This window comes from Sciurus carolinensis, chromosome 13 (genome assembly GCF_902686445.1).
Source record: "Sciurus carolinensis chromosome 13, mSciCar1.2, whole genome shotgun sequence".
Classification (NCBI taxonomy): Eukaryota; Metazoa; Chordata; class Mammalia; order Rodentia; family Sciuridae; genus Sciurus; species Sciurus carolinensis.
In genome coordinates this window covers 990,133-1,002,378 of record NC_062225.1, presented here as the reverse complement: position 1 = coordinate 1,002,378, position 12,246 = coordinate 990,133, and the positions used below count along the sequence as shown (strand labels likewise).

The following is a 12,246-nucleotide window of genomic DNA, read 5'->3' as shown; positions in this document are numbered from 1 at the left end:
CAGTGTGTGGGGGTAGGTGATCGCATAGACCTGGTATTCATCACAGACAAAGGTGTTCAACTCAGTAGCGGGGCCCCGGCCTGTAAGCCCCCAGAACACCATGTCCATTTGGAAGGGTCTCAGCTCCTGCGTGTTTAAGGCCCGGCCTCTGTTGGTAACTGACCCGAGACCTCCTTCCCCTCTCTCTGGGGATGACGGACGGGTTGAGGTGTCCGGATGTGCTCTGGTCTCTGCCCCACTGAGGCCTCACTGGTCTTGCCTGAGCCTCATCTTGTGGCAGCATTCTTTCCTGTGTCTGATTTCTGCTCTTGTCACGAACCATGAAGTCTGTCTGTTTTGTCCCTAGCCACGGGCTCACTGTGACCCGCAGTCTATCCGGAACCAATCTAGCTACTTCTTGGGCCCTCGGTGTGGCCTGCTTAGCTATACAGCCTGCTGGCGCCTGGTGGTGTCCTCAGCTGTGTGCTCCCAGAAAGTGGATGTCGGGCCCTGCTGCTGGGCACTGATCCTCCCTGGTCTTTCCCTCCTGGGGGGCACAGGGTCTGAATACCTCTCAGGGACCTCAGTCTCAGGGGAAGCCATTTCCTGTAACTTCTCTCCTCCTACTGACCAGTCCACCCCTGGTCTCCAGAGTGAGCCTGAACTTGGTCGCCAGACCGGGGCTCGCTCTCTTGGCTTGCTCTCTTGTTTTGGGAAACCCTACTAATACTCTGCCCTCAGGCTCTGCTCTTCAGCTTCTCAGCCAAGCTGCTGCTGCTGCGGCTGGGTCCAGCACTTCCCTCCCGCAGGCCTGGTTTTGTGGTGGGAGTCGTGTTTGCTCTGAACATACCACAGTCTGCGTGGGAGGTCAGATGCAGAGGCTGTGTCTGCTCCCTGGCCCGAGGGCCGGAAGTGCAGAGCTTGCCTGGTGCTCGGAGCTGGAGGTGGAGCAGGGGCAGAGAAAGACCCAGAGAGCACCGAGCGTGTGTCCTGCCGCGGGGTCCACGGCCCTGAGCCACCCTCAGCTCCTGCAGCACCTGGGCTCCTTGGAGAGGGAGGGCATAGGCGGAGGCCAGGCTGAGGCTGCTGGAAAGGCAGGAGATGGGGTCTGCTTGCCCATGGGGAGAGGGCAGTCTGGCGGCCCCTCCAGCTGGGGCTGCAACCCTGGAGCAGCGTGAGGACAGCGCCGGGCTGGGCCAGTGCACAGGGCTGTCTTCACTGGCAGTGTTACGGCAAGGCCACGCAGCAGCTGAGCCTTGAGCAGAAAAATCACAGCCGAGACAACTTGAGGCAAAAGCCGGGAAGCTCTTACAGGAAGGTGAAAGAGGGCTGGGCCGAAGCTCAGGGGCAGAGCGCCTGCCTAGCACGTGGGAGGCGCTGGTCTGATCCTCAGCACCACGTTAAAAAAAATAAGAACATTGTGTCCTCTGCCGGGTCGTGCTGTGTGGCTGGATCCCAGGGCTGCACGTATTCGGGCTGGCTCCAGCCACTCCAGCTGCACACCGGCCCCAGAGGTCCCCGTCCTAACAAAGCAGCAGCTCCAGCAGAGCGCCCGTTGAGGGGCGTGTGCCCGCTCACCTGTCACCATGCCCTCACCAGGGATTTCTGGATTGTTCTGAAAGAGCCTCGTGTAAGGATTTCCTGTGTTTATCGGTGTAAGTTATGTTCCCATTTTTATTCTGAATTTTGGACTTAGAAGTGTTAGCAGACAAGAAGCTGGTCTTGAGCATGTAGGGGTCAGTGTGGGCTGGCCCAGCCTCAACGCTGTCCTCTTCAGCCTGGCCCTGAGTGGTGCCCACTGGCGTGGCGCTGGTGGCTGTGCGGGTCGGAAGCACCCTCTGCAGACCTTGTCTGGAGGACGCTGTGCTTGCTGGCCTCGCTGAACCCGCAGTGGCGCTGGCGTTGGGCAGCGGCTGGGCCGGGCCTCCCTGGCTGGTGGTCCACCCTGCAGGAAGGCCCATGTGAGCAAGACTTCTTTCCAGTGAGGGCAGCTGGCAAGCGACAGGGCCAGAGCCATGCCTTGGTGGTCAGAGCCCCTCACCTGCTTCCTCCTTGTCCCAGAGGAGGGGGTCCACCACAGTGGACGGCAGAGCCGGGCTGCAGCCAGGCCTCTTCCTGTCCGAGTGGTGGCCCTGGGCAATGCCCCTTCCTGTCTCGGGCAGCCCTTGCCCCAGGGTGCCTGGCCGTCATTGGTGGGGGGATACTTTAATCTGGCCCCTGTGGCAGAGGCTCCCCCAGCCCCAGGTGCACATGACGTCCAGGCTCCAGGGCAGGTGGGCTCCTGCTCCTGGAGGAGGGTGGGCCTTGCTGTGTGGCCTCAGCGGCAGCCCTCGCCTAGCCACAGGCCCCATGTTCTCAGTGAGCCATGAAATGCACGAAGGACCATGCTGGGCGGGGAGGACTGCCAGGCGGGCCCAGCTGGCTCTCAAGGTCGCTGGCCCACCCTCCACCCCGTACTACTTCTGACTTGGGACAGGCTGGTGCGGGGGAGGAGGGACCTCGGGGTGGACTCAGCTGGCCACGGTGGTCCTGGCTCTGAGGGGCAGCAGCTTGCGGAGGCAAAGCTGACCTCCCCTGCGGTTGGGACCCTGTGTCTGGACCTGAACACATCAGGTCCTGAGGACCCTGGCTCAGAGCAAGGGGTGAGGGCTCTGAGAAGAGGGGTGGCCAGCCTGAGGGGCCCGTCCTGGTGGGGCCTGCCCCGGACAGCGCCTGCCCTTACCCCTCCCACTCAGGCCGACTTACCTGGAGGCTGCGTCTCCTCAGAAGTGGGGGCTTTGGAGACACTGGAGAGGGCTGAACGTGGTGGCACACAGACCCAGGGCCTGCCGGGGACAGCATTGGACCTCAGTGCCCCACTCCTGGCTCCAGGGCACGGGGGCCCCTAGAAGGCAGCGCTGCCCCTGCCTCCTAGTGTCCCCGTTGGTGTGACTAGTGGACCAGGCCACTCCCTGAGCCACCTGCCTGCAGGCCGGGAGATGAGGCAGCGGGTTGCAGGACCCCCTGGGACCCCCACCCAGCCACTGGCGAGTGAACACAGCCCACCCCACAAGTGGCCTCAGCCATGCTGGGGCCGCCCTGCCCCGACTGCCTTCTCAGCCTCTTGGAGACCAAGGCTGTTCGCCTGAGAACATGGAGCCTCGTCCTGGGCGGCACACCGGCTGCCTGGCAGGAGCGCGGGGGCCCTGGGGGCTCGGGCTGCAGGAACTCCGGGCCAGTGCAGGGGCAGGTACCTGGCAGGCAGCGCGGGCATCCCAGCCCCCGGGCCCCAGGGCCAGCAGCTGCGGCACGTGCTGCTCCACAAACTGCTCGCACTGGGGACAGACAGACAGTGGGGTCACCAGGCCTGTGGCGCCCTCTGGCCCTGGCCCGGGCCCCGGCTCCGCTCCCGCCACCCAGCAGCTCTGACTGTAGGCGGAGCAGGGCTGAGCAGGCACTGGAGGGTTTCTGCAGGGCAGCTGTGCACCCAGGCCAGTGGCTCAGGACAGCGCCTCACTTTGAAGAGCCCCAGCTGAGCTGCCCCGAGGGAAGCGTGGCAAGGCCAGGACCCTGAGGTGGCGGGGTCCTCTGCCAGCTCCATTCTTGCCTGGCTCATCTGGAATCTACCAGGCCCTGGCAAATGCTGCCCACTGCCGGGGTATCCTGAGCACCGTGTGGCAGGGCTGGGCCTCCCCAGCAGCCAGCACTCCCTGGGGCAGGGCTGAGGGAGGGCAGCACAGGCCTCCCTCGTCAAGGCCCTCCTGGGCCTACCAGGACTTGCCTAGCACTTAGCCCAGGCAGGGGCCTGCGGGTCCTCGGAGTCACGGCCTTGTTTTCCAGAGAAGACTCCTGACCCTCAGCAGCTCTGGTCTGAGCCGTCTGCTGTTTTCAACCCACGTCCCGTCTGCCTGGCTGGGTTCCAGTCCTGCCTGTCCTGTCTTTGGCTGCAAAGCTTTCTGGGCTCAGCTGTCCAAGGTGGACAGGCCCTGGGTCCCACATCCCTGGAAGCCTGCTCTGCCGTGCCCTGCACCAGCCGGCACCTCCTACCTTCTTCCTGTCCAGCCAGGAACTGAGGCAGGCCTGGCGCATAGCCTGTGGCCTGGCCTGCTCGCTGCTGTTCTGGGCCCGGGAGGTCACCGACACGCAGAGCTGACACTGGGAGTCCGGGGGCAGCCACTCCTCAGGCAGGGAGCCCAGCGTGGGGAGGGCTGGAGAGAGCAGGCAGGTCTGTGCGGAAGGGCCGGCTCCTGCCCTGCCTGCACCAGAGGTGGCGGGCAGCCACGCGGAGCGGGCAGAGGGCTCACCTGGGCCAGCGCCTTCCTCTCCAGAGCACCGGAGGACCAGGCCACAGACCAGCTGGGGCAGCATGCGGCCCAGCAGCGCGTCCAGCAGGAGGATGGTGTACTGCTTGGCGAGGCATTGGCAGATGCCGCCCACCACCAGGGGCACCACGTGGCACACCTGGGCCACAGCCACGGCCAGCACGCCCTGGGGCAGGCCAAGGGAGGGCAGTGTGGGCCTCCTGGTGCCAGGGGCCCTGCCTGCACATGTCCTGCCTCCAGGGAGAGGGACTGCAGGTGCGGACGCGAGGGGCGGTTCAGGGGTGCACGGGGCAGGGGTGCGAGCAGCCACCAGCAGCCGCCCTGGACTCAGGTTCCACCCACTCACTGGACGGGGTGTGGCTCGCCAGAGGGGAGACAGCGCCAGGGTTGCTGCCTGGCCAGCTGGGAGCGGATGCCACGCCTTCTCTCCCCTTCCCCACAGGGACCCTGGATGGCAGATGGCCCTGCATTTGGCCAACCTGCCCCTCAGGAGCCCCAGAGGAGACCAGCTGCTCCCAGCAGGCCTGCTCGTCCCTCCTGGGCACAGACTGGGCAGCCCAGCCCGAGGGCCAGGAAGGTGTGGCAGTCCTGTGGTCACCTGTCATCCGCAAGCCCACCTGCTCCTGACCACCACGCCAGTGAGCCAGCTGTCCCTGCTGTCACAGCCAGGCAGCCCACTGGCCGGGGCCTTCCTCCCTCCTGACTGGACGCCAGCAGCAGGAGCGAGGTGCTCTCCCGCCCCACACGCGGCCTTGGCGCTGGCCCCTGGGAACAGAGCCAGCTGCCTTCCTTCTCCAGGGTTTCCTTCAGGGGTCCCGGGGTCAAACCCAGGGCCCCCATGCCGGGCTCCTGCTCGGAGCCAAGCCCCAGCCCCAGAGGCTTGCTTTCTCGACTTGGCCTAACGGGGTCTAGGTGGACCACGCCCAGTTTGTCCTCCAGCCCTGCAGCCAAGCCCGGGGACAACAGGAAGTTCTCAGTGACCAGAGAGCCTGCAGGATCCCATCTGTGAGGGGCTGGTGGCGCCAGAGGGCAGAGGCCTCTGCAGATCTGGAAGATTCTGGGCTGGACGTGGCAGGAGGGGAGCCTCTCTGGGAAAGCTGTGGTGAGGCCGCCGCGTCCTCTACAGACAGCTGGGCCCTCTGTGGTCAGATGAGCCGCTGGATGAGGCCGGCCTCGTCCTGCTCCCACAGTGCCGCCTGGCAAGGCGCTGGGCACACGGGGCCAGAGCCTGGGCTCCCGCCTCCCCCAGCTGCTGCTGGGTCCTGGGGGCCGAGATGGGGCCCTCGCGAGGCCCAGGCGCCTCACCTTGGGGATCATGGCTTGCACCCGCTTCATCAGAGTCCTGCAGAGCCAGCAGAAGGGCAGCGGGATGGGGAAGCGCGGCTGGGAGAGCGCCTGGGGAGAGCCGGAGGTGGACTGGGGCGGCACCCTCCCGGCCCAGCTCCCGCTGCCCAGCGCTCCCCTCCCGCCCTCCGGCCGCCCGCCTGGAGCGGCCCTGTGTTCCTGGTGGCCCCTCCGGGTCCAAGTGCCCTGGGCTCAGGCCCGCTGCCCTGCTGGCCTCCCTCACCTGCGTGTGAGGCCCGAGCCTGTCCGGGAGGGCCCCTGCCAGCATGGGGAGGGCCAGCCCGTCTGGCAGAGGGTCCAGCAGAGGGTCAGGCGGAGGCTCTGGCATCCCGGGCGCCTGCGGGGGCTGCCTGCGCCGGCACAGGCCCAGGTGCTGGCAGATGGCCTTTGGGGTCTGGGCACAGTGTGGCCAGGGGCTGTTAGGCCGGGAGGGCACCCCTGCCCTCAGGCTGGCCCAGGCTCGGGTGAGATGCTGGGGAGCGGGGTGCGTGGGGCTGGCTGGGACCCCCTGCGAGTGAGCGTGAGCTCACAGGTGAGAGCCGAGCGTGAGCGGGCTGAGGGCAGGCGTGCGGCCGCTGTGCACTGAGCAGGACGCCCTCCCCCGCCGGGCCGAGGCGCCTGGGCTCCGGGGCCCGTGCGTGTGCGTGTCTGGCTGGGATGTGGCGGGCTCCCTGTCTCTGTCTGTCTATCTGGGGTGCGTGGGGCCGTTGCAGTCAGCCGGGGTGCTCTGGGGGGGTGACTGGCCGAGGTGGCCGGGGGCCATGGCACAGCAGGAGGGTGGGGGTCTGGGCGCTCACGATCTGGCTCTGGAAGTAGTCGATGACCAGGGGGAAGTAGTCATCCAGGACTTGGCGGCACTGGGGCACGAGCAGCTTCAAGGGGAGGCGGGCACACTCACGCTCCAGGAACTTCCGAAGGGTGTTCTGCAGAAGGGGCGGAAGGTCGACTGGCTCGCACCCCTCGACACATGGCCACCTCCAGGGCAGACTGACCCCACTTCTCCCAGGGCACTGGGATGGAGCGTGCCCAGGAGTGAAGCAGCTGGGCACGTGGAGGGCCTCTTTCCACCCAGGAAAGGCCATCTCTGGCCGTGGCCACGCTCCGTGCCATGGCTCGGCCTGGCCGGGGGAGCGTGGCCTCACCCTCAGCCTGGAAAGCCTCTGAGCTGCCTGTCATCTCACATTCCTCCAGGATCTGGGCCTCGTCACCTGGAAAAGGTTCTCCTTGGTCATCTTTGTGAGGATGTTGACGATGTCCTCACACTCTTGGCACAGGTCATCCTGGGGAGGAGTCCCAAGGTGGGCACCGGAGGGGCCCGTGCTCCCGGCCCCAGGGAGTGAGGCTCAGGCAGCTTCCCGTTACCCACGCACCCGTCCTACCCAGTCCCACCCGTCAGGTCCATCATCCATCTGTCCGTCTGTCCGTCTATCATCCGCCCGCCCATCCCCTCTGTCCCAGCCACCCTCTGCACCCCAGTCTTGGTCATCCTCCCCATTCCGTCTCATCCCACCCCTCACATCCCATCACCTCTTGGGGCTCCAGTTCCCGCAAGCCCACCCGGCCCCGCTCGAGGACCCCAGCCCTCTGTGGGTGGCACTCACGGCTCCCGCGTGCCCCCAGACTTCCTGCAGGCAGTGTCCCAGGGCCTTGCACTGCAGGGCTTGCTCCAGGCTTTGACACCAGAACGTGGGGCCCTGGGCACAGGCCAGGGACGAGGCGGTCCAGGCGGTCACAGCTGAGGCCAGAGCAACCGTGGTCAGGACCCAGGGTCCACTGGCCCCGGAATTCGCCCACTTTCTCACACTGGATTTTGCTGGACTCCATGGCCGATAGGTCCCCAGCTGCAGTACCACCAGCTGTGACCTGGGCACAGCCTGGGGCTGCCTGGGCCTCAGCTGACTGACCTGTCTTTAGTGAGGATCATGGAGGGACCTGGATGCCAAGGCTCAGGGCGCTGTAGGGGCCTCTGAGAGGAAGGCAGGGGACTCACCAGCGCTGGGGTCACAGAGTGTGGGCAGCAGCAGCCACAGCAGCAGGCGTGGCTTGGCCATGGCCCCTGCCACTGGGCACCCTGCTCGGGCCAGCTCTTATAGCTGGGGAGAGGGTTGGGGCAGGCGTGGGGGCAGAGCGAGGCACCCTGGAGAGCCCTCCAGGCCTGGTCAGCCTCTTCCCAGCAGGACACGCCTGCCGCCCCGCCCCCCTCATGGCCAATGGCTGCTCCCTTTGCCCCTGGCCCAGACGCAGCCCCCTCCAGACAGGGGCCTTCGAGCCTCCCGCCTGGCCTGCCTCCCTGGACTGTGGTGGAAGCTGAGGCAGGGTGGGAGAGGCCAGGGTGGCCCCCTCCCAGTCCCACCTGGCCTCCTCTTGAGCAATGTTCTCGAGAGCTTCCTGCCTGGCTCTCCATCCAGGGTAAGTGCGGAAGGAAGGCACGTTGTGGGGCCACCTCCCTCTCCCCTCCTTCCCTCCGCCCTAGAGCCGCTCCCCCGTTCTGCACAGGTGGTTGGCGCTGGGCAGAGGAGCGTTTCCATGAGACCAGAGAAAGGGGGCCGAGTCTGAGATGGGCCTGGGCTGTGGCGCGGGCCCCGAAGGCCCTCAGACAAGGCTGTCCCTGGGCCCCTCCAGGCTGGGGGCTGGGCACTGCTGCGGGGCAGGGGGAACTGTCCTCTGAGGCTGCAGGTCGCTCCTGCTGGGTCCCACCAGGCAGGGCACACGTGGACAGGAGACCTGCAGGGCAGGGGGCACCACCTGAGTGCTGCTGGGCCCTCCCTGGACGAGGGAGGCCCCCGCCCTGGCCACCTCGGTCCCCTCCCCAGTGCTGCTGGGCCCTCCCTGGACGAGGGAGCCCCCCGCCCTGGCCACCTCGGCCCCCTCCACCCCCTCCCCAGTGCTACTGGGCCCTCCCTGGACGAGGGAGCCCCCCGCCCTGGCCACCTCGGCCCCCTCCACCCCCTCCCCAGTGCTACTGGGCCCTCCCTGGACGAGGGACCCCCGCCCTGGCCACCTCGGCCCCCTCCACCCCCTCCCCAGTGCTGCTGGGCCCTCCCTGGATGAGGGAGCCCCCCACCCTGGCCACCTCGGCCTCCCCAGTGCTGCTGGGCCCTCCATGGCAGAGGGAGCCGGAAGCCCAGGTGCTGGGGTGGCAGGCGAGGCAGGAGCAGCGTGATGAGGCTGGGCGCCAGGTCACCCGAGGGTCCTGCCGTGTCTGTTGGCCCTGAGTCTGTGTCACATGACAGACAGCTGCCACCACAGGAGGTGAGCCAGGCTGGGGACCTGGGACTTACAGAAGCCCCAGGACGCTGGGACCTCAACGTGCCTGTACCGGGCCGTGATCCCTGGTGGGTTGGGTGGGGTGGACGGCAGCCCTTAGAGAGCCTGGCCCCAGCCCCTCACCCAGACTCAAAATAAACAAAATCCAACACGGACCTGAGTGGGCAGAGCCACGTCGGACAGGTGGTGAGCCCGCGGCTTCCGTCCAACTCTGTAGGAGGCTAGGGCTGCCCGCCTGCTGGCTGTGCCAGGCTCCCGCGCACAGGGGCGCCCTCAACGCCACCGGCCCGCAGTGCAGGCTGGGCTGGGGCCTGTGCACGGACCTGTCTCCAGGCGGCTGAAGGCCTGTTTCTCACTGCAAATGAGAAAAGAAACAGTGAAGCAAAGTCGTCAACGGAAAGAGAAGGAAGGTTGGGGCCCTGTGCCCGCTGGGGTGTGGGTGGGTGTGAGGGGCCAGGGGGCGCCCGCTGGGGTGTGGGTGGGTGTGAGGGGCCCTGTGCCCGCTGGGGTGTGGGTGGGTGTGAGGGGCCAGGGGGCGCCCGCTGGGGTGTGGGTGGGTGTGAGGGGCCAGGGGGCGCCCGCTGGGGTGTGGGTGGGTGTGAGGGGTCAGGGGGCGCCCGCTGGGGTGTGGGTGGGTGTGAGCGGCCGGGGGACGCCCGCTGGGGTGTGGGTGGGTGTGAGCGGTTGGGGGCGCCCGCTGGGGTGTGGGTGGGTGTGAGCGGTCGGGGGGCGCCCGCTGGGGTGTGGACGCAGATCCTGTTTTGGGGGCAACGCGAGGCTCCCAGGGGCGGTTGAGACAAGCGCAGGGAAGTGCTGATGCCGATCCCCCCAGAGTCTCTCTTGCACCATCACCAGGTGTCAGGCCGCCCTTCCCTGAGGACCTGGGCCCTGGCCCTCGCTCAGCACGCTCCCGCCCTGGAGTTTGTGTGAGTGTCGTCTCCGGAGCAGCCCGGGGACGTCCAAGGCGAACGCCAACCCAGGGCCCCAGGAGAGCCCTCCTGAGCGCAGGCTTGTCCTCGGGTCTGTCTTGAGGACTTCTCTAGAGGATGGGAGGGAGGCAGGCCCGGCAAGAAAGTCAGTTTATGAAGGACTCCTGCTCATTCAGTCGGTGATTAAAATGAGCTGGGAGTTGGGAGGACAGTGGTCACTGCCCTGGTGAACTCGAATCTATGGGGAGCCAAGAGTGGTGGCCACACCAGTTGTCCCAGCCACTCTGGAGGCTGAGGCATGAGGATTGCAAGTTCAAGGCCAGCTTCAGCAACTCAAGTGAGGCCCTGTCTCAAAATAAGAAATGCGACGGGCTGGGGTTCGACTCCCAGTACGCAGACCTCAGAGCCCTGTGTTCCACCCTCAGAGCCACAAAAGCAAAACCGAACAGAAGCCTCCAGGGTGGGGTAGCTGGAGGTCCGAGCAGCCGGAGTGGGCACCGCCCAGACCTGGCGAGGACAGAGCCTTCAGGGACAGGGCCGCTGAGCAGGGCTTGGAGACGCAGGTGCCAAGTGGCCTGGTGGGACGGGGGACGTGCTCCAGGCCAGGGGCCCTCTCCAGTGAGGGCCTGGCGGAGAGGCCTGGCACTGGCTGGGAGGTGTCCCCGGGCTGGGGGAGGCAGCTGGAGCCCACTCATAGCAGCAGGTCCCGATGGCTGCTGCTGGCAGGGGAGAGCCAGCCCTGCCCTGGTGCCTGCCAACCTCTGAGCAGCCCATGGGCCCCGAGACCCTCTTGCGAGTCTCCCCAAGCTTAGCTGGCTCTCTGTGGACCAGCTGGCCGGGTGGTTTGACCCTCCCTGCACACCCACTGCCACGTTCACCCGTGGGACCACGTCCCCAGGAGTGTGTGGAAGGGACCTTATCTGGAAGTGAGGCTTTGCAGATGTAACCAGCTCACGAGGTGGTCAGGGGGCCCTGATCCAAGGCCCGGTGTCCCAAAAGAAGGACATCGGATGAGTGGCAGGTGACAATGACGGGGAGACTCGGGGACAGGACCACAGCTGAGGAGCGCAAGGACGGCAGCGGAAGACCTGGTCCAGCAAGAAGAAAGGGGCTCCTCAGAGCTGCCCGTCTGGTTTCAGACCCGTGGACCCCAGTGGTGATGAAGATCCTCCTGTGGCCGGGAGCCAGCCAGGGTGCTTTATGGGCAGCTCAAGGGGGGTCCCCCGAGGACCCCAGCCCAGCCTACCACGTTCTCTCTCCACCAGGACCCCAGCCCAGCCCCCCCACGTCCTCCTGCTGCACCAGGACCCCAGCCCAGCCCCCCCACGTCCTCCTGCTGCAGCAGGACCCCAGCCCAGCCCCCCCACGTCCTCCTGCTGCACCAGGACCCCAGCCCAGCCCCCCCACGTCCTCCTGCTGCACCAGGACCCCAGCCCAGCCCCCCCACGTCCTCCTGCTGCACCAGGACCCCAGCCCAGCCCCCCCACGTCCTCCTGCTGCAGCAGGACCCCAGCCCAGCCCCCCCACGTCCTCCTGCTGCACCAGGACCCCAGCCCAGCCCCCCCACGTCCTCCTGCTGCACCAGGACCCCAGCCCAGTCCCGCCACGTCCTCCTGCTGCACCAGGACCCCAGCCAGACCCCCCCCCCACGTCCTCCTGCTGCACCAGGACCCCAGCCCAGCCCCCCCACGTCCTCCTGCTGCACCAGGACCCCAACCCCCCCACGTCCTCCTGCTGCACCAGGACCCCAGCCCAGCCCCCCCGCATTTCTTGCTCCACCAGCCTTGACATGAGTCCAGCCTTGCGGACCCACGTGGAGCCGTGCGGGCAGCAGGCCCAGCTGGGGGTCTGTGCTGCGTGTTCTGTGACCTCAGTCAAAGCCCAGGAGCATCAGTGCAGAGCAGGCTTTGGAGAGAGTGGCCCAAGGGTGACATGGCCTCAGTGCCCAGACGTCCTCTCCCAATGCTGGTCAGGTGCCCCTGCCCTCAGGCCCTGGCGAAGGCTCGGCTCATCCCCGCAGGGACCGTCCTCTCTCCCACTCTAGCTGGATGCTCCTTGCAGGCAGCCAGCACCTGCTCCCTTCCTCGCCAACTTTCAGGCTGCCAACCAGCTGATTTTGCTGACAGAGCCCAGGTTTTGCTCAGGATCTGGCTCTACAGGGAGCTGACCTGTGCTCAGACCAGAGAGGTCCAGGATTAGACCAAGCCATTGCCCTTTGCCAGTAAATGCTTTGCACTCTGGACCCTGCCAACCAGCTCTGCTGGAGGCAGCAGAGTGGGGACATGCTGGGAAACGTTTCCCTTCAGGTGGGAAGAAACGACTCTTTCTCCTCCTTTGTGACGTCCTGTGTGAATGTGTGATGTTGGAGGCACTGCAGCCATTTTACCCCAAGAGGGGTGAAACAGGAGAAGCACAGAGAAGCAACT

At 66.6% G+C, this 12,246-nt stretch overlaps 1 protein-coding gene across 2 annotated transcripts; it reads right to left on the bottom strand.

The window, feature by feature from the left end:
- Nucleotides 1–1,638: 1,638 nt before the first annotated feature.
- Sftpb (surfactant protein B) lies at nt 1,639–7,774 on the bottom strand. Of its 2 annotated transcripts, none has more exons than XM_047522779.1 (11): nt 7,615–7,774; nt 7,226–7,359; nt 6,833–6,904; nt 6,422–6,547; nt 5,848–6,018; nt 5,586–5,675; nt 4,263–4,446; nt 4,006–4,166; nt 3,213–3,293; nt 2,725–2,804; nt 1,639–1,924 (listed from the first exon to the last, which is right to left on the bottom strand). In XM_047522779.1, exons 1-10 carry the CDS (start codon nt 7,673–7,675, stop codon nt 2,742–2,744), a joined length of 1,143 nt encoding a protein of 380 aa, XP_047378735.1. In that variant the 5' UTR covers nt 7,676–7,774; the 3' UTR covers nt 1,639–1,924; nt 2,725–2,741. The 2 variants fall into 2 exon arrangements, with proteins under 2 accessions (XP_047378735.1, XP_047378736.1); XM_047522780.1 differs by having other exon boundaries at nt 4,263–4,362.
- Nucleotides 7,775–12,246: the final 4,472 nt, after the last annotated feature.

Coding starts and splice junctions, on each gene's coding strand:
- Sftpb (XM_047522779.1), bottom strand. CDS start 7,675: ATGGCCAAGCCACGCCTGCTGCTGTGGCTGCTGCTGCCCACACTCTGT. Junction 5,676..5,847: donor GGCTCGGGCCTCACACGCAG/GTGAGGGAGGCC, acceptor GGCTCTCCCCAG/GCGCTCTCCCAGCCGCGCTT. Junction 3,294..4,005: donor CCTGGCTGGACAGGAAGAAG/GTAGGAGGTGCC, acceptor GTCTGTCCCCAG/TGCGAGCAGTTTGTGGAGCA.